The sequence below is a fragment of the Platalea leucorodia genome, assembly GCF_965183815.1.
Source record: "Platalea leucorodia genome assembly, chromosome: 1".
Taxonomy (NCBI): domain Eukaryota; kingdom Metazoa; phylum Chordata; class Aves; order Pelecaniformes; family Threskiornithidae; genus Platalea; species Platalea leucorodia.
The window spans coordinates 97,772,180-97,799,012 of NC_138823.1; the positions used below are offsets into that span (position 1 = coordinate 97,772,180).

Sequence of the window (26,833 nt, forward strand, 5' to 3'; positions counted from 1 at the left end):
TACCTGCTCTAACAGAAAAGTCCTTGCATCTCCTTCTACTTCCTCTGCTTTCTTAAAAGCACAAACTGGCCATCTCCTCCCTGCTTGCCATTTAGGAAAGGTAAAATTTCCCTTCCTTTCAAGCTGAAGTTTCTTACCGGAACAATTCCTGGTACTTGTGGAATTGTCTTCCTGTAGCCCCAAGAAAAGGAGGACATCTGGTTTGCTTCTGCTGTCCCTGTTTTTCTCTTGGTTGGCTTTTGGTTGTGCTCCACTTGTAGTGGCTGCTCTGAGTCACATTTTGGAGCTGTTGAGTCTTCACATAGTGTGTGTGGTGCCCAGGACAGACCTGTGGCTTCTGCTCCAGTGTCCAGGCACCCAAAAGTGAGGAGCTGCAGTACTGTTTATTGGATTTAGCCACGAATCTATGCATAATAAACACTTAAGAGATGGAAAACCCAGTGAGTAATAAGAGCAATAAGGGATACACAGAATAGCTGATAGCAATGAAATCTAACCATCCTTATTTTCTATAATTGCAGGGTTTATAGGAAGAGATTATGTAGCTATTGGTGACGTAACCTGATAAAGTGCTTTTGTTGCAGGTAAAAGTCTTGTGTACTATGTTATAATACAGAAAATACTTGGTGGTTTGAGACATTTCATACCAATAAAGACATGTTTAGAGTGATGCATGCAGTGCAGTATAGTTTGCAGAGGTTAAAAAAATGGCTTTCAGATTGCAATCAGCATGAATAATTAATGTTTTACGTCAATATGTGGGGAAGTCGAAAGCAGGGTCCTAAAGGGATTGGACTTCCAAAGCTATTCTTTGCACTCCTGTTCCGACAAGAGGAATAAATACACTGAGAAAGAGAGATCACAGCAGAGAGCAGAGCCATACCACGGTCTGATACCTGTGCTGAAACGGGCAAGCGCAAAGGGTGAGAGATTCAGTTTTACGGATACAGTGCAAAGTACTACACACCTGGGGAGTGGGAATAATTGGCAGGGGTTTGGAAAATGTGAGTGCTGCTTAGCATGCAAAGGAAAGCTACTAACAGCCTCTTCATGGCTCATAAACCCACTACGCCAACCCAGTCAGTGCCATTGCAAATGCATACATCCAGTGGGAGCTGTTGTCAACCGAAGAGGTAATCGTTCCCGTTTGGCAAGACTCCGTTTAGACTGCTGCATGTCATGCCTTGTCTTTCATTGGAAAACAAACCTTTGAGAAGATAGGAAAAGTTTAAATGGGCAATTCAAATAGTAAAGGCAGGGCTGATGAAAATTAATTCCAGGTGCAAAGGGAAATTAAAGGGAAATAACTGAACAGATGATAATAGAAGAGCAGAAAATGAACCATTTTCCTGAAAGAAAAACAAGGTGTTTTTTTAATTGAAAGTGTTCCCATTCAGGTAAAGAGAAGACATAAGTGCTCAGCAATTAGTCGTTCAGGTTTCCTGTCATTTCAAAAAGACACATGATGTGTCTGCATCTTGTATTGAACAAAGCTGCTAGAATAAGGTCTGTGCAGTCTGAAATGAAGGATATTCGGGATGCAGAGTTCAAAAGAAACCTTGCAACAGGCGTTTGTTGAAAACTAATCTGCAGAATAAAGACTGGTTGGATGGGGTTGGGAATAAGGAGTATTATGTTGGGGTTTTTTGTTTATATAAAGTTATTGTCATTAAATAAAATGGCACATTTAGTTAATTGCATCGTTAGGGCCAAGATCCTTTTCAGCCTGTTACTACAGATTTGCACAAATATAACAGAAAGCACACTGTAGCCACTGGTGTTTCCTAGGAAGGCTTAAAATCTAACTTTGTGAAGTAAACTGCCTATTCAGATAATCATATGTTGAGTATGAACAATGAATGTTCAGAAATGGTCTGAGAGAAAACCTAGTGTGGTTACTGGTGAGGAAGGTAATATTAAATATCATAGATGGGATGGGTGGGCTTCAGTCTTCAGCTATGAAATAGCTCTGTGCCCCCGAATGCAGTAACAGTGGGTTTTTTTCTAAAATGGAAGCTGTGTATATGATACATTAGCAACATTAATGGATGTTGTGATTCCCAGACAGACACTGGAATGACAAAACTGGTTGTCGTTCTCCAGGAAAGCTTAGTAAGTTATGTTGTCTTTGGGGAGGGCCTTTGATCTGCCTGCTACGCTTCTCAAATCCAAAGAATAGGTGACTCCCATGTTGTCTCTCACTGGACCTTCTGGAAATCAACACACTACTGAAAGATGTGGGAAACTCATAAGAACATAAAGAATGGGTCCCAGATGGCCCGGCCTCTTTTTTCCTTGGACTGGTAAATTGACTGTTTTGAAGAATCGCTTTTCAAAATGCTCTTCCCAGACTTGCTGATTTTGTCCATGTCTGGTGTCCATGCAGTACATTACAGCCCACAAACCTCAAAGTGACTTTAACCAGAAAAACCCCTCAAACCCATGGTTAGCTTCAAAATGAAAAAAAAAAGGGGCGGGGGGGGAGGGGGTAGGAGAAGAAATTAGGTTTTGGACCTTCTAGGGTTTTAAGTCTTTGTAGTATATTTCAAGCATGTTTGTAAAATTTCTTTTACATCACTTGGATGCAAACTATTTTGATTTGTGGTGCTTTTTCTCATTAAAACCACAAGTCTTGCTTAAGCCCTTCAGTCTATATGAACTTCAGATGTCTTAAGGACTACAGTGAAATCTTGAGAGCTGTCTCACAGCCAACCAGCCTGTGAAAAGCTCTCAGGTTTAGTTTCCCTATTGCTATGCCAGGGTGACAGCTCGGACAGAAGAAAGTGGAAGGGGAGTGCATCACCCTCTTGCCATAAGTGCAGATCCCAGCGTCTCTCTGTGTCTTGGCAAGATCTCTCGGATCCTGGAAAAAAAACAGAACAAGTTCCCAAAAGCACTGAGTATCAGCAGCAACTGTGACCCATAAACATCACATTTGTGGCACTGGCCTCAAGATGAGACCTCAGCATGGTCACTACAGGCACTAATGCACATGGCAATTCATTCTCCCAGTTCAGCAGACTGATCAAGCTGGGACTGCTGGGACTGCTTTCCTCTTTGAAGGCAAAAAAAAAAAAAAAATGTGCAAGGCCTGGTTTGGTTTCCATTCGTGCAAGTACCACCTTTTTTGGGAACAGCAAGGGTGTGAAACCAGCCTACGGAGCCTGCTGTCAGCAGTGGGTGACGCAGCCCACAGCCAGTCAATAGTCATTAGGAGCCAAAAAGGCAGAGAAACCCGGCCAACTCAAGCAAAAGATGCAGCAGTAAAGAAGAGGGCAGAAATCTGGCATTTACTTCTCGCATCGTGGTCTGCTTTTATTCTTGCTGTATTAAAACTGTCATGGCTTTATGCTAATGGGGTTCATTCCTAGCCAGTGATTATTATGCTTTGAATTAGCAGTGCTCTTGAGAGTATTTCTCATGAAAAAAAATGAGGTAGTCCTCCTGAGAAACAGGAGTGAGAGGGGAAAAAGAGCTGTTACTTGCATTAGCTCAGAGCTGTGTGTGTTTGGAGGGGATGAAGGAGAAGGGCCATGTTTATGGCTGATGGAGAGCACAGCAGGACTCCTGGAGCACAGATCTGTGTGAGAGATGATACTGAAATTCAGGGAAGAGCAGTCAAAATATGGAAATGGTTTTGACGCTGTGTTTGGCTTTTAATGAACCCGCCCTTTGGGTAAATTCCTTTTAACTCCTGTATTAGTTTTGCCTGACTCTGAATCCGTACTCATTTACCCTGAATGGGAAAAGCTTCCCGGGAGCAGTGAGAGCGCAGCTGGTGTGGGACAGAGGGGATGTGCGTTGCGAAAGGAGAGGATTTTTAAGGGACGTCCGTTCTCCAGGGAATGTCCTCAGCGGTACCAGTTAGGACCAGCTCTCAAAGAGGCATTGTTGCAACTCTGAGATTTAGTAACTAAGGTACCTGGGTAGCAGAAATGGTGGCTCAGTGATGGGGAAAAGGAGAAAGGGTGAGCCGCAAGAGGAATTTCATTATGTTTCAGCTGTGGGTTTATGCAGCAGGAAGCCTAATTCAGCAGCAGTAGTGTGTCATTCCCAGTTTGCTCAATGGGCTGCTTCTACACCCTGTATCCCCCAAGTAAAGCAGCAAAGACAATACCAGCCCATTACTTTTAACAGCATCTCTGAAATATCACAGCAGTGGAACGCAGTGTCATCTTACGTGCTTTAACCAGAGGCGTCTTAAAAATGGAGGAGGGGGAAAAGGCATGGTCCCTTTGGATCTGCATATAGAGTGAGGTGGTCTGTGCCCCGTGCCGGTCTTCAAAGCCCAGCAGGTTCCAGTGAAATCAGAAAGTGTAAGGAAATTTCTGATTTCCTCTTCTTTTTACCCTCACGGTTTATTCAGCATAACCAGGCAATTTCCAGCCTTGATGCAGCGTGTCCCAGCCCCTGAACAGGACAGAGCCTCGTAATGGATTCTCTCTATAAGAAGGTATTTCTCTAGGCAGTCGGGCACAAAGAGAACAGAATGAAATGCTTTGACCGGACTACCTTTTTGTCTTCTGCTTTAAATAGAAAGATGATGTTCTCAGAAATGTCTGTCTTTCTCTCCATTACCCCAAAGAATAGTTGTTTTTAACCATTTCCACTGAAGCAGCTGGGCTCTCTGTATCTTGCCGGCTAGCTTTTTTTTCTCCAGAAAGTCACAGGCAGCTGTATCTGGCACTGATATTTTACAGGAAAAAGGATTGTGTTGCCAATGGTAAAAACAAACAAAAGAGCAATAACAAAATAACCAACCGTCTTGCGAAAACCCGAGGGGCTCAAATAGTATTTCAGTCTGGAGTTGTGATAATGGCACTTCCTTTGTGTTAGAGATGCGTCACCAGCTATTCCCATGAAAACCCACCTAAATTTGGCACGCTTAAAGCCTCGGAAAAATTTCCATTGAGAGACATAAGAATTTGCCAGCCAAAATCTCTGGTGATTCTGTTAGTGTGGAGTAGGTGTGCGCATCCCGTCAGAGCGATGTTCTTGCTGAGGTTCCCAAGCCTGTGCTTATGGCTGAGGTTAGTACTTAAGGTACTACAGGTGAAATAGGAACACTGGGCTGCTGTCTTCAGAGCGGGAGAGGCGATGATCTGTGTCCTGTCTTTATGAATCCAGGCTGTGTGTGTGCAAACCACTCCAATCAGTTTTTACTGGTGGTGTCTCATTACAACACAAGCCTGGGAAATGGTATCACATTTAAAAAAAAAAACAAACACCACCAACAACTGGGAAAAAAAAAAAACAACCAAAAAAACCAACAAAAAACCAATGCAAAACCCCCTCCTGTATGCTGGGTGAATTGCGCAGATGCTTTTTTTAGGGAGAGACAGTGCATGCTTCAGCCCGGGGCTGGGAGAGCTTATCGCAGGCCTGGCAGCTGTGGCATGGAGAGACCCTCTCTCCTGGGCTACTGGTACCTTCACCCTGTTGGTGTTTTCCTTTGTGGTCCTGGCTTACCTCTCTCTGTGCCTCTAATCACAGTGACGTTATTTCTCAAAACTATCAGCGTATTTTCCCTGCAAATGTGAGGGGGGGACCATGCAATGTAACTGCGCCAAGCGACCACTCCCAGACTTCTCTTGCTCTCATTGGGGAGGAAGGGTAATTGAAATTCTTCACTTTTTTTTTTTTTTTTTTTTTTTTAAGTATTGAGACTATCATGATGTATTACGGTGTAAAGGTTGCAGAAAGCTGAATCTTTTAACAGCAGAAGCTCAGTGAAAACCTGTAAACCCCCCCTAGGGAATTCAGCCCTAAGTGTGGAGTCTATTAAAATTCTCAAAGTCCCTGTGTTAAACGATAAGAACTGGAGGGGAATGAGTGGGCAGGAAAGTGGGACTGAAAGGAACCTTCTGCATTTTTAGTACCCTTTCTGTTACTAGGAAATTCCTAATGCAGCCCCTTTTGCAACCCAGGCAGTTTTAATGGACACAGTAACGATACCAGAGGGTCATTATTTATCAGGGTCCTTGCTCCTAATAAATATTAGTTCATGGAAACATTTCTTTCCGTTGGAAAAAAAAAAAAAAAGAATTGCAATATTTCTTTTAAGCAGTATTGCATCATTTTTTTGGAGCTTTCTCTTCCCCAATCTCTGTCACGCTTCCCCAGGAATGGCTGGCAGATGGACTGCCAGCTGTCTAGAGCAATGCAGAACAATTTGTTAAAGATAACTTTGCTATTGTAATAATCCATATTCCTGTTCAATCTGATGGTTGATACTGATCTTTACAGTAGATTATGGGTTCCACTGAAAGGAAAGGAAATAATGTTAAAATAATAAAGAATACAATTTTTTCCCTTTTTTTACTGTTCTCTGTAACCATGGAAAATTTTGACCATCTGTGTGGTTCTCTGATAATTTATTAAAGCATTTATTTCACCTCCCCCCCCCCCCTTTTTTTTTCTCCTTTTCTTGCTGGAACTACAGCTGAGGAAGTGGAAAGACTGGCTGCGATGCGTTCCGATTCTCTAGTACCTGGGACTCACACGCCTCCGATCAGAAGAAGAAGCAAATTTGCCACTCTCGGAAGGCTTTTTAAGCCATGGAAATGGAGGAAGAAGAAGAGTGAAAAATTTAAGCACACTTCAGCAGGTAATAGTCGCAGTCGGGTTAGTTTGTTAATCTGGAACTGTTTGCTCAACGAAGCTAAAAATTTGTAGTGCAGCCCCCATTTATACATGTCTTTAAGGTTGGTGAAGCTTGGCTTGGAGAGATTTCTCAGATTCTAGGAGATCTTTAACTTTGTTACCAACTTTTTCTTTAAAAAAAAAAACAAAACAACACGTTGGGTGTACTACAACTAAAGCAGCAGCTCGCCAAAGCTGTATATTCAGGTTCTGCTGCTAGAGCTAGAGGATAGCCCAGAAGAAATCTTGTTACATTGATTCAGCAGATTATGGGTAAAGGAAATGGCAGTATGGAAAGACAGCGCTAGTGGAGGATTTAGGCACATTCAAACTCCTGTAAGTGCTAATAGAGGAGCGAGAAAAATACATGACAAAGGAGTTGACATTGTGTTGACTAACTTGCGTAACCATAAATTATTTGTTCCATTGGGCAAGAAAGATGTGTCACTTGTTTTCTGAGGAAAAAAAAAAAAAAGATCTCTTACTGCCACACCCTTCCTTCTTCCATCGCTTTCTAACACTCCTGGTTTAGGACTCTTTAATTAAAAAAATAAGTATGCAAAATTGCAAAAACATGTTTTTATATTGTAAATTGGTGTGAGCAAGAATCCCAGATCCAGGCACTGATGCACGTGGTGGAAGTTTGTACCTGGCGTGTTTGTTTTCAAGCTTTGTGATCTATTTAGAAGGTTTCATTTCTTGGTTCTTCCATGATGACTAGTAAATACTACGTGTGTTTTTGCAAGTCTTGAGCCTGGATTTTCTGTGAGAAAACATGTATTTTCTTCTGATTTCTTATAGTTCTCACTAAAACTAGAAAGAAAGTAGTGAGGCTCTTGCTCCCTTAAGTGCCAGAAAAGGCTTGAGTTACAGCCCAGTTGCTCTCTGACCTGTTTATTGCACAGTGGAAGCTTTCAGGCAGGAGTTGACTGTACCTTCTGGCACCCTGAAGCCTGTATGCCTGAAAATGGCCTATAATTGCACGAGAAGTCTCATTTAGCTAAGTGCAAATTCTTGCGTGAGGTTAAATGCAGAATAAGAGTTTTCAGGGTTCATACCTGAAGGTGCTCTTTACTGTGTGCTGTTTAAGCTGCTCTCTGATTCGTCAGGTGGAGACCAATGAACTGGAATAGGCGGCTGTATTACTCTGAGGGATGATTGTATTTTTTGACTTGGCAGCTGAGAAGCTATTGTCACCAAAAATGACATGTTTCTGCAAAACAAAAGGCTTGTCTTTCATGTTCTGTATCAGTCATAACCATAGTGCAGTGTAGCAGGATGTCCATGAAAACTGTGTAGCTCTTAGGGGTAGGTGGATGCTGTGGTGACAACTACTTTGAAGCTAATTCCAGCATGCTGGGTTAGTCGGGTACAACTAGGAGGATAACCACAGCAGTTCAGGACATACCAGGGGTTGCAAAAGGCTGCGTAGTATTCATTTGTATGGTTTATCCAGCTCGGGAGCTGGGGCTGAGCTGCATACTGCTGTGGTTAGACTGATTAGTTTGAAGCTGGCTTGAATACGCCTGCGTAGTCTGCTCTGGGCATTACAAGAAGTGTTATGTAGATTTGCCCCATTTACCAAAACATTTGGAAAGTACACTGTGATTAAAACCAGAGCAAAACCATGTATTTCCTTTCCTCAGAGGAGGAGGAAGCTTTACCAGACATGCCAGCACATCTCCTCCCCTGCTAAGAGGGACTTCAGAGTCTGAAGAACTAATTTAAAAGCTGGGTCTCCTGGTTGCAGGGAATGTTTGTCGATTGCAATACTGGGTTTGATCTCAGCTGAATCCAAAACCTTTTTTTTTTTTTTTAATTTTTTTTAAATTTTCATTTCTAGTAAGCTAACAGTATCCTGCAGCTGCTCTGCAAAATTGGTATTCCTGTCAGCTCCCCTGCTACTAACTGCAGCAAAATTGACAAGGATGTCAAATTTGCTGAGCACCCTGCAGGAGGCACTGGGAGAGATTGACTTCCAGACTGTACCAGAGCTGGGGACCCCACAGTTTCCATCATCCCTGGACCCTGGGGAACAGGAATCCACCAGGATCCTACCAGACTCCCCTGGCAATTCAGCAGCGCTGGTTGAACCTAGTCTGTGTAATGCAAAATATTTTGCACCGGAAAACTAGCCTTTTTCTGCCAGCATTTCCATGACCTCTCATCTAATACCTCTGATCTCACTGAGAAAATATATTTAATTTTTACAATAAATCAAAGGACAAGCTTACGAGATGGCATAATGAGAGCCAGCATGAAACTTCCTAATAGAGGCTTATTTTCTTTTAGTGCACTGATAAATGTGATGCTTGGAAAAAAAAAATATTTCCCATTAGTGTCCTACAGGCATGCAACCAAGCTTTCCCACCTGCATAGAACATCAGTAATTACCAAAAAATAAATACTAATACAAGTATTTTATTAGGCTCTTATTTGCTGCAACAATAGATTCAATTATTTTAAATGTCAAAAGTGGTAAGGGTCAAAACACATGACCTTATCTGTTGAAACTTCCTTTGAAATTAATGGGAGTTTTTTTCTGGGAGAGGACTGGAAGAAAGAGAGAGTCAGGCTGATATTTAAGGTTGAAAGGTTGCCTTTGTCTTGAGATTTCCAAGTGCTAACATTTTGTATCCATATCTTTATCAGACTAAAAGCTCTGATTATTTATTCAGAGATGAATGCTTTACTTCAGTGATCAGTTGGCAAAAAACCCTTTTAGGTAGTAGGAAAAGTTACTTTGTGACACCTCATAATTGCATAAGATGAGACAGAAAATCCGTAATTTGACTGATGGAGGCCCTTAACATTATGGTTATTATATGTGGTTCCTTTCAGTACATGAATACTCATATCATGATGTTTGAGCATAACAAGTCCCACATCCTCTGTCTTCATTATTGTATTGTCATTCACAAGCAGAAGGTTAAAATGATGCACGTGTTTCCCATACTTTATATGTTTATAGGTTACGTTGGTTCCGATATCCCTGTAGCGACTAGGCAGAAAGGTTCGAAGTCTGACATTGCCTTGGTGCTGACTTAGTCATGAAGGTGAAAATCATGGGTTTTGATGCAGACATCTAATGCCTTTGCCTTGCAGTTGGTCTGTCCGTGAGCATCACCATTAGGTATTTTGTAGAGTGACCAGAACAGGTAGAAGAGATCACGCTATGGTGTGGTCTGTTGTTGCAGATGGTAAGCGCCAGACGAGCCCACATCTGGGGTCTGATTTGAGCGACCTCTTCTGCTGGAAGGTAGAGTATTGAGGAGGTTGTTCAGGACATGCACCGTGAGTGACAGATGTGCTCCGTCTGTGAACAGGCTCACTCCGAGAGCAAACGGGAAGGGAGATTATACTGGGTGAGGGACACCAGTGTACCACAGCGGGGTGAGAAACAAATTAATTCTCACAGTAATCCTCCTCCTGGACACAAGTGAAGCTCCCCGCAGCACAGCACGTTTTCCAGTGTCGGGATTGCAAATCATTTTACCGCAGAAGGTCCTAATGAAAGTTCTTTGATGGACACTGAAACTCCCACAGTACAATATAAACGCTCCTGACTGAAGTTATATATACAGGGACTTAGACAAAGAAATTAAACTCGGACACAGTGTTATTCATGCCAGAGTCAAAAGTGTGTTGTATTTTTTTTAACGTGCCTAAAATTTCATCTTGCACAGAAAGCGTGGAAACCTTTATTACCATGGAGGGCTGAGAGCCCCTCACAGCAATGAACAGTATGATAAAGCTGACAACTCTAGCTTTGGGAGCAGAGGCAAAACGTCTAAATGGCAAGATTATATCAGTTGATGGGACAGTTTCTTTTAACTGATAAGGAGCAGTCTCACTTATGGCAGAAGAAGCCAGGAAGAAACGGTGAATTTTCTTTGCCTGAGTATTTTTCCATGGTGGATGCAGCTGGGATGGCTCCAGCAGGCTGCACAAGGTTTTTAAAGCCACACTGGGCTCTCTGGGAATCAGCAAAGCAGATAGCAAAAGAGAAAGGTGACTGTCTCCTCAGCCAGACCTTTGTCATTGTTTTTAATACCTTGATCTTGTTCTGCTCGCCTTGATGCGAATTTGAAAACAGTTCCTGGGTGTGCTGTTGTTTTATTGCAGTGCCGTACACGTGCTGGTAAATGTCATTTCCTGGCAATGGTTTGGAGAAGGAGGTGCTTCTGAAATAACGAAGCCTGAGGGAAGATAGGTTCTGGGCTTACTTGAAATATTATTGAAGTTTTTTATCACTGTATTCATCAAGAGCCAACTGCTTGCAACCTTTCAGAAAAAAAAGTATTTCAGCTGCTTGCAGGAGTCTGTATAGGGGAAAAATGTCTTGTTTTGCCATTTCGCATTTCTGTTGACCTTCATTTTAAAGAACTGGTGTGTCTGTCTTCCCCCATCCTTTCTCCCTGAGTTGCAGTGCTCAGGCAGAGGGGAGGAGGACACACGTAACTTGTACTTGGAGGAAACTGGTTGGACTGAGAAGAGGAAAGCGGGAGATGGTGAGAAATTAAGGGGTGTGGAGAAAACTCAGTTGTAAGTGGGAGAGGCAAGGGATTCAGCAATGTTTGGGTTATGTTCATAGGCACCCTGTACAATGAGCAGAGAAAGTCCAGTGGCAGAAGAAAGCTCCACAGCAGCTCTATTGCTAAATAGAGGGTTGTCCGAGACAGTCAGTCATACTAAAGAGAGAAAAGGAAATCTGTTAAACTCAGGCTTTCCAGTCCTCCTGAGTACTTTGAAACCTCCCTTCATTTGTGTACAAGATCCCTCTCCTAGAATTACTTGCAACTTCGTCCAGAAGGCCGTGAGGGTGGATGAGTCCTCTGGTGCCACAGCTCCCATCCCCAAAACCCATGATTGAGCTAGCGAGCCGTGTCCTGTTCTGTGGCCAAAGACAGACATGACGGTGACTTCCTAGCTTCGTGCTTGGGGTGCCCTCCTGAGAAGAGGGAAGTCCCACTCCTACTTTATTTAAAGCTTCGTTTGCTTAGTGTAAAATTGTAGAGGTTGGTGTTCGGGAACCCATCTCAAGGTGTAGGGCTGGGGAGTTTGTAGGGATAAAGACTGGGGCTGAACAAAGTAGTCCTGGATATTAGAAGACCCAAGAGGCAAATCAGTGTGAGCTGGGCATCATTGGTTTGGTTGGGGAAGGGTGACTTGGGAGACTAGGACTTTCAGGGCAGGTTCGTGGCTTGATCTGCTGCCCAAGAACCTTAGGACTCTCTTAATAGTTGTCTGTACAGAGGATGACAATCTTCTCTTGCTAGCAGTTACTCTGTTACACTGGAATAGCTGAGGTCTGCACTGAGGATCTAAAGATTAAAGCCCAATAGTGTAGATGGTGCCACAAAATGGAGCATCTGGATTTTTCCAGTTTGCTTTTTAGGGAGGGCATGCATGCTCTTCCATTTACTTTGATTCACGCTCAAACTGTTTAAAGAAAATTAAGTGTGCCAAACCACTCATGCAACCTTAACGGCCCCACTCCCCGAATCTGCATTAAAACAGCCATTCATTTCATGCTCAGATGCTATTTTTTTCACTTGCTAAACCTCGGTGCTTTGGTTTTTCCAACCAGAGTTTTTTAAAAAAATGCTCTATAAAAATTCATATGTCACTGTGTTTATATAAGTTAAGTCTCCCAGTCAGCAGAGGGATTGTTTAAATTTGGCAACGCTTACAGGCAAGGACTCTCAATGTTTCTGATGAATAACAAGATGAAAACAAAATGCGGTAAATCTGTGCAATTAGAGAAACTGCTATTCATAAACCATCCCCAGATCATTTCATTCCTACTGCTGATTATTTCTAACTACAATAGGTAAATATTTTGAACTTTGCTTTCCAGAATATTCCAGTCCGTAGAAATTCAATAATGTGTTGCCAATGCTGCTCTCAAACCTTCCTACTCCCTTCTGCTTTGCCAATGATTGCCTCTCGTGTTTTCTCATGTAAAACTCTTGGGCTGTTAAAGTAGCCGTGCTGTTTGGGTGAGACCTTTGCCTGGGGAAGCGAAGGAGAAGCGCAGCCTGCAGACCTGCCTGCCCTCACCTCTGCCTGTACTTTTGGGGAGGTGGTCTAGGGGGGAGAGATTTTGGGTGGTTTTTCCAAGGGCCTAACCAGGTTCTTGAAGTCTATCTGCAAAGGTCCTATTTTCAGCCTGTACTTCGAAAGCAGTGGTTTTGTTTGGATCGTTGGCTAACAAGGGTAAGTGTTTTAAAGTACTTTATGGTCCCATTCTGTTCTCCTGGATTTTATTTAATAACTGCTGTGATCCCATGTGAAAGGTATTAATATTTCAGTTACAATTCCTCTTATAATTTCAGGCCAGACTATCTCTAGGTTTAGGTATGGAGTACTGAGGTAATTATGGTTTTGATGACTTGGAAACGTAGAGAATGAGAGCGGAGTCTCCCCTGCAGTGTAGCTGGGTCTGAAGTTACCCTGAAGCCTGGAATACCCCAAAGTCCTGTTGTCATCCTTGATGAAGTCCATCAGTGAGACTCTGTAAAACCTCCAGTAGCCCTTTCGATGTGAGACAGTGAGCAGGCGATACAGACACTGGTCCCAGCCAGGTATTTTTGCTGTGCTGGGGCAGTTCATAGGGCATTAATGCTGTGATGAAAGTCACTGATCGTTCCCAAGATTGTGGGAGAAGAGAAAGAAATGGCACTGATGTAAAACTTAGTCCGCTCTTCCAAAAAGGAGCTCCGGTTTTGTAAAAACACAGCAATACAACCTCTTTTCAGAGTTACTCAGTGCTGCTTTGTTCCCTGTTTTGTGGTTTTCTTTGAGGGAGGTGCAAATTGTCATTCTCTGAAGAAAAGCGCCATTTTGCAGGAACTTGGGCTGTTCACAAATACGCATTGACTTAAGCAAATATTTTTGTCTGAAGGAAATTCCAGAAAATATGCACGTAATATTTCAGTATATTCTAGATTAATTTTAGAAGAGTTTTTATTCAAATATACATTTCCATGTCAAATTTGAATTAGATATTAAAAAGTATAGCTAAACATTTGAATTCCAAATATAAAATGACCTGACAGACAAGAAAACATTTGTATTTTAAGTCTTCTGAAATATTACACTGCTTGAGCTCAAGGACCGAATAAAAAATTAAATCCGTTTTCAGTTCTATTTTTTGCATTGATCCAAAATTGCACACTTGATGTATTCTTAATTTTGGAAATGAAAAAAAAATTATATTCTGAGTCTAAATACAGGTTGCCCATAGCTTCTCTTTGCATGCACTAACATTTTCTTAATTTCTTTTGAGAAGCAGTCCAGAAGTTGCACCAGAATTCATGCAAAACTATAGGCAACTTTTAAAAAATATAACCTTTTGTTTTTCTATAGAGGGAGCAAAACTAGCCTGTGTATCTGCTTACTGCTCTGAAACCAAAGATCCACAGAGATTTTTAAACCCAGTGGTCATTTGCAGCCATGCAATTAAATGAAGAGCCCAAAGCTTATGGTGGCAGAAGGCACTTCATAGCAAGGGAAGGCAGTGGGTGATGTTTGCTGCTTTATTGCTGGAATTATAAATTACCAGTGGTTTTAGATTTGTCATTTCAAGCAGATTAAAAGAATTCAAATGCCTTCGGAAGTTGCAGATCTAGTTTGTACACAGAAGGCGGTTAAAGCAGTTGTCTATTTTTATACTTGAACTGCTAAATGGAAGCTCCTGGTTCAAAAATGGGGGGTATAATCACTCCCCCGGGAGCGTGTATTCCACTGCAGAGCAGCATCGTTGTGTCTTCCTGAGATCTGCTGCAGAACATTTCCAGGGTTTAAGAAGCGGGCTTTGCTTAGCTGGACTGAAAAATTTGTTTTGGGATTGTTCTAGCCCCATGCCAGCTCTAATGGAACATGTGAGACGAGGCCCTTCAATGTGTCCCTTCTTACAGGAAAGGGATGTTTAATGAGGCTGTTTGGGTTTTATGCTAATTACATTTCCAGCTGCTGTGAAGATTATGTGAGGCCGCCCAAACTGTAATACCGCGACATAATTCTACAACAATGCATTCCTGTTAAAATAATGTAACAATACAATTAATCCATTAGAGAATTTACAGCAAATTTTGTGGATTGAAAAATAGATGCTGTTAATAGCAGAAGCTTCTGCATGGTATATGGATTAGAGAACGGCATTCGTTGGAGATGTTTTAAGAAGTGTTTTACCAACAAATCAGCAATAATACAATATCTGGTTGTGGGGAGAGAGAATGAGCATGTTGGGAAGAAGCTCATTCTTGTGTAAAAAATTGTTGTATATCCTCAGCTGCTGTTGCCGTGACTCATGAATGTACAGTCTTCATCAGGCTCATTATTTTAGAATGCTTTCATTTAACAACAAAATGCGTTGAAGCTGCTCTTTATTTTTAGATTGCGTTTGAAGCATGGAAATTAATTAGTATTTCTCAGACTGTTGGCTTTCATTCTTCAGGTTTTTACTGCCCTTTTTAAAGATGCGGGGTAAAAAAGCAACATTTTGCAGTGCCGTGGAGCCATGAGGCATCTGGTCTGTGACGGGAACAAAGACTGAGCGGTAGTGGTCAGCTGTAGCGCCAGGTTATCCCAGTGACCCAAAAAAGCTGCAGGTCCTTCCTGGCAGGATGCTGGCTGGTCACAGGATCCTGCTTTTAAGTAACTCATGCCCCAGGTCATTTTTGTTATTCTATCAAAGCAACAGCCATTGAATATTGCCATGCAAATTTGCCATTGGTCAGTAATCTGTGCTGTACGGGTGCATGTCTTGAGACTCGGCGGAGTCCATCGGTGGTCCTGCAGAGGCTGGGTGTTTCTGCTGGGGAAATCTGCTCGGTGACTCCACCGGTTCCCCCGCGCTTCGGTCAGAGGTGAGCACGATCTTCTCGCTCCCAGAACAACAGGGACAAAAAACCTCCCATGCCTTTCAGAGACTGCTGCCGGGTGGTTTCTGAAAGTGAAATTTGTTAGATGCCTTCACCTGGAAGCGCCGTTGAGGAAGTTTTGTTCCTAGAATACCATTTTGCTCTCGCTCGCTGTTTCCCGCAGGGGGGAAATGAAGCAGGAATCCCCGAGGCCAGCGTGGCGGTACCTCGATTGAGCCCTACCGTATCAGTGACCCGATTGACATCTGACCCATGTCGTGATTGGGAAATGGGTTGGTACGGTAATGTGAACATGCAGCCCAATGACTCTAATCTGATGGGATTTTTTTATCATAGTAGCTGCCCTTTATTTCCATGTCTGTGAACTGCATTAAAAAGCCACATACAGCTACATGTATAGGGTATTCGCAGCAGGGATGAGAATCCCAGCTCCACGGGGATCTGAAGCGCAAATGGCAGTCACCAAGACAAAACTATTAGCTTCGTGAGCTCTTTCCAGAGCTGCTGGGGCTGATATGTTGAGGAATAATAAATAGTTGCTAGACAGAGAAACTGAATCTCCCTGTGTACAGAGGTTTAATAGGAAAAATCAGATTATGATTGGGAATCAAAGATAGCTTGATGAAGAACAGTTTCTTGGAAATCTTGGTCTAAGTCTTGTTTATATTAGGGCTTGTTTATACATTGTAACTTGAATTATTTAAACTGTAAATACGAAACAGATTAGTTATATCACCATAAGCCCTTGGGTGGATGTTTATTCAGTTCATAAACTCATTTGTTTTATTTTAATTCATTAAGGCCAATTCAGTTCTGAATTAAAATGTCCACGCAAGTGTTTAATGTGGCATTGGTGATCCTCCTTGAATTACTTAATTCAGATTGCTTTTCCTGAGTGCCCATGTAAGTAGCCACAGGAGCTAGTATGCAGGAAAGAGTCGGTCGGATAACTACCTTAGCTGCCACAAGAGGTGGGATCTATAGGCTCTGTTTGGTGAGAGCTACACCTGGCTGCTTGGACTGACCCAAGGGACTAGGCAAAAGAAGCCCAAGGTGGTGATTAGAGCATTTAATGAAGAGAGAAAGCTGCTGTTGCTCTCTTCCAAATTCTGCTGCTAACCCATCCCAGTCTTGTTGTGAATGATGCCTATAGATTATTACACTCCAAGTATTGCAGGACTTAATTGCAATTTCACCAGGTCTCCTCTTTCTTTTGGTCAAACTGTCCATGTTTAGGGTTTCTTCAGAACTGCAGCTCACTAAGTCAAGTCATTCAGAGAGAATCTTGGATTCCAGTAATAAAAAGGATTATTAAAAACCCTGTGTGACTGTAGAAGAAAGTCTTGGAAAGGAAAAGCATGGGGAAAAAAAATCTCAAATTCTTACTAGAAGTGAAACTCATTATTTTGAAGAAACTTATGAATTTTCTGAACATTTATAACTTGATTTATTGATACCAATTACATTTTCAAAGGCATGTTTCAGTTCCATAGTATAGTGTCTGTATCAAGAAGAGTGGAGTATTTCAAAATAGGACTTATTTTGGTTTCCATTTATTTGTATAGGCCAAAGATATAACACTATCTGTTGTTAACTGCATCTGAGTTGTTTATTATCTACAGGATGTCCCACACTTTTAGATAAAAGTAATGGTGGAATAGATCCATGATGCTGAACATCACTTGCTATTCCTTTTGTTCTTGCTGGAGTAGCAGGTGTATGTTTCTAGGTTGAAAAATCGAATATCTCAGTCTCTTACTTTGCAGCTGAATATGTGCATGTAGATTTTTGAAGGAACAGACCTTAGTTCCTCTTAAAAAGGTTTTAATTTGATAATTAACACTCTTGGTCCTTTATATCTTCAGAGCTCTATATATACATCTCTCCAAGTTAATCAGGCAATCACAAACAGTTCTGTTTATCAAAACAGACAGTAAAAATCATCCTTTTCCTGGGGTAAATGATACTTTTTTAACTTAACCAACAACATTATTTGCCTATTTTAAAAGAGAAGTTATTAGGGAATTTACATTTGCCACTAGCTACTGCTTGAACCTGAAAACTGCAGTCCCTCACCTCCCTGTGTTTTGCAAGGAAGCTCATGGTCTCCATGCACTCTTCATTGATTCCTTAGCTAAAAGTAGCATGGGGCTGACAGCTGAATGTGCACAGATAAGCAGTGCTCTGAGGAAGGTCCAAAGAGTACCCAGAAATGCCGCTGCCTGAAGGCGATGGCGTGTATTTGTGCTGAAAATGGTTGACAATGGGTTTGATTTTCTTCCTGCTGAAGCTGGTGAATTCCCCTCGGCTTCACTGGGCGTGGGGTGCCTGGCAGGCAGTTGCTGAATACCAAAAGCCCTTGCTGGTATAGACAGGCCACGAAGGCTTCTGCCAGCTGCACAGTCTCCCTTCTGAGGTGCTTTGTTCCCAAAAGACCACCATGGGTCTCGGTGGGTGCTCAGCTCTTTGCAGTAGTAAGCTTTGTGTCTGCAAGCCAAAATGTTGCCAAGATGTGCACATGTACTCAAAACACACCCTTGCAGCCTTTTATGTTTAAGTTCTGCCTCGAGACACTTTGAAGCCCATGAATTTTCTATCACCGTCATCAAGAATCAATACTGCATTTACACTTCTATGCTGGCACTTAAATTTTCAAAACTGTACACATACCTCTAATAGCCTATGTGCTTTATGGACCTGATCGAAAGCCCTGTAAAAATGATCATTGGACTCTCTCTGGTTTTCATGGGCATAAGATCAAGCCTGTATTAAGTAGTCATAGTAGCATTCCTCCCAATTGCATATCTAATGAGAAAATATGCTATAGGTAGATTAAACATCAATTAAAAAAAGATGTAGTTGGCTGTGAGTGAAATATTCAGATGGCATTTGGACTAAAGTTTAGATATGCCTGAGTGATGGTGTTTTTTCTCACCAGCTAATGGCTTCTTGTCCGTCATCTCCTGTGGAGGATTTTAGTTTATAGTTGTGGAGAAAAACAACTCGATAATTCCATGAGCAGCAGAACTTATGAAACCCAATTTTGTATGGATTGCTCCTTCCTAGATCTTTTGCTGTTTAATCATGAGGCTAGGAGTGGCAGTTTGGATCCATTTTCTCTAACCAGCCTCACAGTTTCTCTGAACTCCAGAAGCATAAAAAATTTATGGTCTTTTGTCCTGCCGCCAGAGTTGGAAACAGGTAGTGAAGTTGTCAGCTAGGGCTGAAAGCAAGCCACTACTGCTCCTAGAAATACACAGGAATGGATGGGGGAAAACAGGCTGGCTGGTACAGAAAAGGATACCTTGGCTGTTCTGGTTTTAGACTGGGCGATGAGTTTGGGAGAGTGGCATCCTTTTACAACTTCAGTCTTGACTCCAAGATATGTGGAACACCTCTCATCAAATGTACTTTTGTAAGGAAGGCACAGATCAGGACAGGAAACTTCTGAGAAATTGTCCATGGAAATAATTTGGGATTTTATGATCAGTGGAGAATCCTTGTGTGTCCTCTGATAGGAGGAGGTATTACTGACATGGCATTATTTGGAGGACAGAAATTAGATATTAGTAAAATTTAACAAAGATTATATTTGCCTGTAACTAATTCTATCATAGTTACAGTCTTTTCACCAGAACAGCTGAGGATGCAAGAAGCTTTTTCTCTCTTTTTTAAAATTGGAAAACCTTCATTAGCTGTGCTCCAAAGAGAACCCCATGCTACGGTGGGTGTAGGGGAGGGCAACAAGTCAAAACAAGGAGGGAAAAGAAAACGCAGAGTCATGGCAGCCACTTCTGGACAGCCACTTCTGGAGGTGTGATGGCAATCCTCAGTGCATTAGCAGTGTCCTGTTGAGCATTTCGGTGCTCCTTGCAGCGTGATGGAGCTCTGCGCCACCTCACAACTCGGGTTGTAAACCAGTTGGGACACAGTTTCCCAAGCCCCTTGATGTTAGCCAGGGCGTGAATGACACTCTGCAGGCGTTTGTGGGGTTTGGATCAGACCCCTGAGAGAGAGGGAATGAGGTTTCTTTGCAGACAAATGAATGCAGACCTGTTGTGGGAGTTTTGTGCGTTCCCCATGAAGCATGGCGAGAGGGCAGGTGTCGGCCAGGATGGAACAGAGGCACGACAACTTACTCATTTCTTCTGATGTTCTGATTGATCTTGAGATTTGTACAGAGGCTGCACAAGGGCATCTAGAACTGTTTGTGTGATACCCTTTGCTTACTGATAAGTGAAAATGTGTTTCCTCAGTCTTCCAGTAGCTTTCATAATGGGTCAGGCTTTGGCCATCCTCATCCTTGTTACCGGGGACAATATCTCAGGAAATGGTTATATTTTTATCGTTCTATGGTTTATTTTCAAGAACTTACAGCCTGTCGTGTTGGCTAGGAAGAGCACAAAATCAGTCAGGATCTAAAATTCTGAATTCTACAAACAGATGACATTTTGCAATATTCGATCCTAGTAGGGCACAAGCCTCAGTAATTGCTCTTTGGGTCATGTCTCATTCAGCCCTTGAATTAATAGTATTGAAAATTTCACACGGGTGCCTTAATTAGCTTAGAATGAACAGCGTCAAAGGCAAGGGTTATGTTGATTGTAGAATAAATAACTGGTCTACTTGTTTTCCACAAGGCAGGTGAATGCCCACCATAACCCCTGCCAGTTGTAAATCCCCTACTGCTGCACAGATGTTGTGTTCTCTGATGATGACCTGATAATTGAAAGTCTCTGTAAATCTTTTCTGGCTTTTATTTACTTATTAACTAGAAGATGATTATAATTCTTTATCTCTGTAATCTCATTCAGCTTTTGCTACAGCTGCTTTTTTCCTCTGACTGGGAGTAATTCATGTATGAAGAGCTCTTAGACCACCACCATCGCCAGGAATGAGTGTACTGTAATGGCCTCAGTCCATCCTAGAAAGGGAGCTCAATGCTATGGAGAATGATTTTTCTTCCATCATAACGGGCTAATTCACTGCAGTATGCTCTGGCCTCTGCCAGGATCTGGTCCTTGTTGTGTCTGTCTCTCTGCAGATGTATAGGAGGGGAAGGTAGAATCTGAGTCCCTACTATGTATGCTTACAATATTTCTTGGTGTACATATGCACCAGTATACAGCATATGTCTTGATAGCTCACAGAACCCAGTTCAGGACAGAAGTGAACGTCATTACAGAAAATTCATCTATATTGGTTTATAAAATAAAAAGAATGCAACCAGTGACAGCTACTCTTCTTAATTAGTGATGGCTCTAACCTGGCCCTACAGTCAGGCAGGCATCCATTGTTGATCTCCATAACACGGGAGTCTATCACGTTGGCAGCACTGATGCAAGAGCTCTAGCACATATACTCATCCTTGTAGTAAGCAAGTCCATACACTATCTTTTATTTAGATGTGATGTTTACACCCCAGAAAGCTTGTAGTTTGGAATGGCTACCTCTAAATATTGATGTTGACTTTTTGCATCTGAATCTGCAAAGCCATTGTGCTGAAATGAGGGCCAGTGACGCTGTGGTATTTCTGGCATTAATGTGCAGACAACATTCCTGCAGGCTAAAATGCACTGCAAGTAGCTGACAAAACCAATCCAAATCCCCGTTTGTTAGTCTAGCAGATTAGTCCCATTTTCTGATTTCACTGCAAGGGTTGTGAGACTGATTTAACTCAGCTGCCTGCATTTGAGTGGCATTTAGTCAAGGCCAGCCTCAGCTGTGTCATAGTGTCGCACCTTCTGAACTCACACAGCTGAGATTGAATTGGTTCCATTGAATTAACAAATTTAAAGCTAATTCGCATTTTGGTCAAGACGTTTTAGTTAGGATTCTTGCATCTGTTGAGAGGGAGTTAGCTGAGCTCCTCTTGCAGAAGATCATGAGCCAGCCCCCCACCGCTACCTCCCGCCCGTTGGGAACCATTGACGGCACCCCATGGGCTATCCCACGTGCTGGGACCTGAACCTGGGTTTCCAGAGGACCCGAGCCCCTGCTGCCAGTGAAGAGGTAGCAATTTTACAGTTTCTTCCTTGTCTTCTGGCACTGGTTCGTTTGCTGAATTGAGCTGGCTCTGAGCTCTTCAGGGTAGTCGTGACATCTTCCTCCTTGGGTCTCGATCATCACAATGACCACTGAGAAAAAAGAAGTTGTATTTGACCAGGATCTTCAGGATTTATCGCTGAATTATGTGCCCTGAGGGAGAGAGTGGCTTTTGTGTTGTCTTGGTAACATGGTTTTATCCAGGAAATACCGTGTGTATTTGAGCACCCTTCATACCCCGCGCTGCAATATGAGTTATATTGGTCTCTTTTCTTTCCTTGCATCCCTAGAAGGGGGAACCATAAAAGTGAATGCTGCAAATACACAGGATAGAAAAGTGGCAGGAGAAGAGAGCTGAGACGCTCCCCTTCTGTGCTAATTGAAAATATGCCAAATCATAGTTCACTGCACAGATAAACGGGAGAAACAGAAGACAGGCTTTGAGGATTGCGCTATCTAATAAAACCCAGCAGTATCTCCAGAAGAGCAGAGCTCTCTCTCAGCCAGTGTTAGAGCAAACATGGTACCAGTATGCATATTATGAATAAATTGGTGTGCATCCTTGTTCTGAAACTCCCTGTAGATTAAGATGAACAAAGCGATAGCTATGCCAAGCACATGTGGCAAGGTATGGGCTAAATGAAGTACTTCTGCTGCCGGTCTAATGATGTCTCTTGTGCTGCAGAGAAGCTGGATAAAAAGAGGGCTAATATACAGGAGCCCTAGATCCATATTATAGTTGATTAGTAGCAAGTAGGGTAGAGTCTCCCTATTCATGTAACACCTGCTAGTTCTGTACAACCTTTATGTATATATGCTTATGTCCTACTTTTTTCCCTAGAATCTATACACGTGTCTGAGCACTGTCCCTCACTATATTGCCTCCCTGCAGCAGACGATGAAGAGCACTTTTTTGTGTGTTAAACTTGGTTGTAAAATCTCATCGCCTTCAGTGACAACAGGCCTGACCCTATGTAAAAATGTGGTGAAGGCAGGAGGCTTTCTGCTGCCTATCTAGGGCACTCCAGTTAGGGAGAAGACCATTTTAAGTAATGCTTTCAAGGAAAGAAGAACACAAAAAACGCATGCACATTTATTAGAGGAGATAACTGTGGAACAAAATTATGTTGTTGAATAACAAAGTGGAAATTGTTTACAAAATGCTGATTTCTGGGTCATCGTTTGCTTAATTTTTCCTCTTTCGCTTTGCTTGAATAATGAAAATGCATTGGTCCCGTTACTTTCCAGATCTTCAGTCATTTCCATTTGTTAGTTGTTCATGTGAGTGTTTCCCAAAGTCTTTTGAAGTGGGACTACCTCTGTGTAGGAAGAGAGTCTCAAGAGCCACCTCTCATCCTGTTCCTGACTCCATGGCATCCCCATGGTAATCGAACCAACTGCTTATGTGGAAAAGTAATATGAGGAAACCACTGAGGCAATTTTAGCTGTCTCTTAATGAAATGTAACAGCTGGAAAGCAGGAAGAGCATGAGCATCATGGGACCAATCAGCCCTCTGTGGAGAAGCAGCAAGTGCTGTGCAAACCACAACCAGTATGTCTCTGACAAGAGCAGCACTGTACTGAGTGGGTAGCTAATACTATGGTGGAATGCTTAAATCCAAACACCACTTTAATTAGATTTCACTAAATATTAGGCTAGGAAATATAAATTAAGCAGTCGACAAGATTTTAAAAAATTGGAACCAATCCTGGTCTGACTTGAGCACACTGACCTGTGTCTTCTTGCCATCTGCCCGAGATCATTTTCATGCCTTAGGATAGCCTCTCCAGCCAGTGGTCCACTGTATTTTACTAAAACCTGGGCTGTTTTCCATTCTTTCAATACTGTCTGCTTTGAGATTGCTCAAAGTGTACCCCTGGAGGATTTTTTTTTGTTTTTCCATACCCAATATCATTGGAAAATCCTTAGGTCAGACAGCAGCTTCCTCAACACAATGCAAGTTGGGTCTCCAGTTCTTCCTGCCAGAGATGTCCCAGACAGATGTCAAGGGTATCGTGTTCACTGCAGGAATTGACAGCAGAAGACGACCTTACCAGTGGCAGGAACAGAGCAGGCACAGGAGAGGTGGGGTGGTTCATCACTCGCGTTTCAGCCCTCTTGCATCAGGTAGCGTGCCTACAGAAGTCCTGGATCTGCCCAGAGAATAACTCCCACAGTGAAGAAACTGTAAGAGACAACTAGCAGAGAAAGCTGTGCTTGCAAGCATTTGCCTTTGAACATCTCAGGCAGGCAGCTAGGCCAGGCCCTTGGCTCACAGCATTTTCTCAGCTTGTCTTCTGCCCTGCAGCCCAGAGGGCAGGCTAAGAGAGGATAAAGAAAGCGCAGATTGCCTTAAAGTCATGCTAGCCACAGAGCAGTGCTAGGCTAAGATTTCACTTCATTTTATTTTGCAGTGTCCTTTATGAGAGCTATGTGCGATCTTTCCCATTGTTTAAAATAGTTAGCACCAATGCCATCTGGATAACACAAAGCAGCAAATAACAATTCACTTTTGCTTACATAAGATCAAGTTGTACTTTGCTTTACACTTTTACTCCAGATATCTCATGTGAAATTTTGCTTGCAGTTATGTCCAGGTATTCCCTGTTAAATACATCAGGTTAGGTAACACTGGCATTGTAAATAAAAGCATAAATTTTGCCCCAAACTGCATTGTTCTTCCAGTCCGCTTTAGTCTGTTCGGTTATGTATCTTTTAATTGTCAAGCTAACTCCTAAATTGAAGTGAACCTGTGCTCAGTGCTTGAAGAGAAGCAGCATAGGGCAGACAATATACTACTTATCAATGAGGAACAAAGGTAGAGGCTGAATCAAGATGGCAAGACGACAAACAAGGCATGAATAGGTATCTAATGTATGTTTGTGTGATTATTGCATACTCACACATGCTGACATGCACTCATTCTTACTTTCCTCTCTCTAGTTTTAAAAACCTAGTCAAAATCCATACACTGAAGATTTGTAGCACATAAATTATATTTTGGTGGCACATGCTAGATGTGGATTGATGTGACCAATTACTCTATGAGGTTAAGTGTATCAAGATACATGTTATCACTCAGCTTAGGGAGTAAACCATCCAGAGCAGTTTATTCAGGGGATATAGGTAGAAATAGATAGATAGATAGATATAAAAAGATACTGCATAACTCAGTAAGCTGGAACAAGTCGAACAGACATAAAATGGTACATGTTCTAGTTCTTACGATCCATGTTTTATTTTAATTTGTTATTTTTTGCTATGTAATTTAAAAGCCATTCCTGTTCTTGGGCATTTTTAGTCTTGGTTATGTAAACATGCATATTTTATATTACTTCTAAATTGAATTTATGGATTGGATGACCCTGGGTAGAAGTAAAGGCAATGGAGCACATAATAGTAGTAGGTTTCTGTTTTCAGCTTCTTCTAACTTGGAAGTGAGACATGAGTAAATTTAGGATCTTTTTTCTTATTTGATTATTGCTCCCTCAAAACATACACAATGAGAAGTCTCTAACAAGTAAAACGTTTTGCTAGGTTTGCAGGGCTCCTAGTGATACAGAAATAGCTGTGATAATAGCAATAACAAGATGTAAAGTCATTGTGTAGTATCTGGGCCCTAATAAGAAAGCACCTAATTCTTCCAATTTCCTCATATTTCAGTATGTGATTCAGCAGGGATACTGTGTTTCCTCCAGCTGTGTATTGATGTGCACAGGCATATGCTCTTTCCTCCTCTCTAGGATTGTCAAAGCCCATCAAGAGTTTCAGATGGACAATTCCTATTGGAATTAGTTGCAACTGAAATGCTTAGTGGCCAGGAAGTTAAGAAGCAGTGAAAATTTTCACCACAATTCCTGGTATTTTGCGTATCTGGATGTTGCTTCACACCGCGGTGTTCAGAGGTGCCCAGGACACTCCCAAGCATTTTTGAGCATTCCTGAATGAAGTGCCAGAGCAATGCAGATGAATTGGGTTGTGAATGACTTCAGACCTTCATGGGAACTTCCAGGCAGGTGAAACTGCACAAACTGGATCTGACAGAATAGCTTGTCAGACTTGCACACTGCTTTCAGCTCAAGGAGGCTTCATAATGTGGAGCGGCATGGTGGAAAGGGAGGAAATCCGTGGAAAAGAGTCAGTATGAAAAAACAGGCAGGCACCATTTTCAGTGCTGCCAGTACTAATCTGTTACAGAGACAGAAAAGAAACTCTCATGCTGAATTGTGGTTTCCTGGGAAATGTATAATCCTGATAAACCTGTTTTAGTGTGTCTCGGACATTTCGACAATGTGCGCGTGTTTACGTGTTCTGCTTCTGCTGGCTACTGTGTGCTTCTTACAGCAGTGGGCCAGTTTGAAGCAATTCTGTTTGTAGTGAAGTTGTGGCTATCTAAACTTGTTCCTGATGACTCCAAGGCAGGGAATAAATTAACAGTCTGCCATTGCCTCAGTGAGCGCAAAGGTAGACAGGATTTCAGGAGCCGCCATCCCTTTGGCGATTTTAACATTCGGACTGCCTTCCTCTTTGAGAATAGCAGGTCTTTAAAAATATACCCCTAGGTGTGGGTTTGTGGCATCAGTTTTTTAGAGGTATATAACGTAGGTATAATTAATTAGATCAGTGTTAATGAAGCGTTTTTGAAATTCCTGGAGAACTTCACCTATGACAGTTCTGGTCAAAGTTATACATGTACCAGGCGTACCTGAACCTCAGTCAAATGTATTAAGATGAGAATAGGTAAATTTGATGCTCCATCAAAAAATTAATCATGATTTTTCTGAGTTGGGTTTATTGCAATGCTAGGAAAACACTTCCAGGGTTTCAAACATTTTAACAGGAATCTTATATTTGTCATGTCCTTTCCCTACTCGGTTCCACTTAACTAATGGAAATACTGTCTTTGTTTACATCTCCGTGTCCTGCTTGAGAATAAAGGGATTGCTTTGGTGTACTGAGAGCAGTATTTGACCAACGATGGCTGTAATGCCATCTGATAATTAGAGGATTTGGCAAAATAATTGCAATTTTCTACTTAAATTAGAAAAGTCCTCTTAGTAGAATCTGTGATTCTTCTTCAGCTTGGGGGACATACAGAAGGCTTGCATCAGGACACGCAAATAACCACTTGTTAACAAAACAGGCTGGCATCAGAAAGGCAAAAGCCACAGTTCTTTATAAGGAAAAAAACTCCACTCGTCTCACCTTGGACACATGGTTCTCTCCACCTCTCTCTCTCTACCTGTGTATACACACA

The 26,833-nt window shown here is 42.1% G+C and overlaps 1 protein-coding gene across 1 annotated transcript in view; it reads left to right on the plus strand.

The window, feature by feature from the left end:
- PHACTR1 (phosphatase and actin regulator 1) overlaps window positions 1-26,833 on the plus strand; it is a gene marked incomplete at its 5' end in the record, with an annotated part of 314,606 nt that overhangs the window by 177,648 nt on the left and 110,125 nt on the right. The window contains one exon of the mRNA XM_082319596.1: window positions 6,443-6,607. Within this exon, the coding sequence (XP_082175722.1) occupies window positions 6,443-6,607 (165 nt within the window). The remainder of the gene's footprint in view (window positions 1-6,442; window positions 6,608-26,833) is intronic.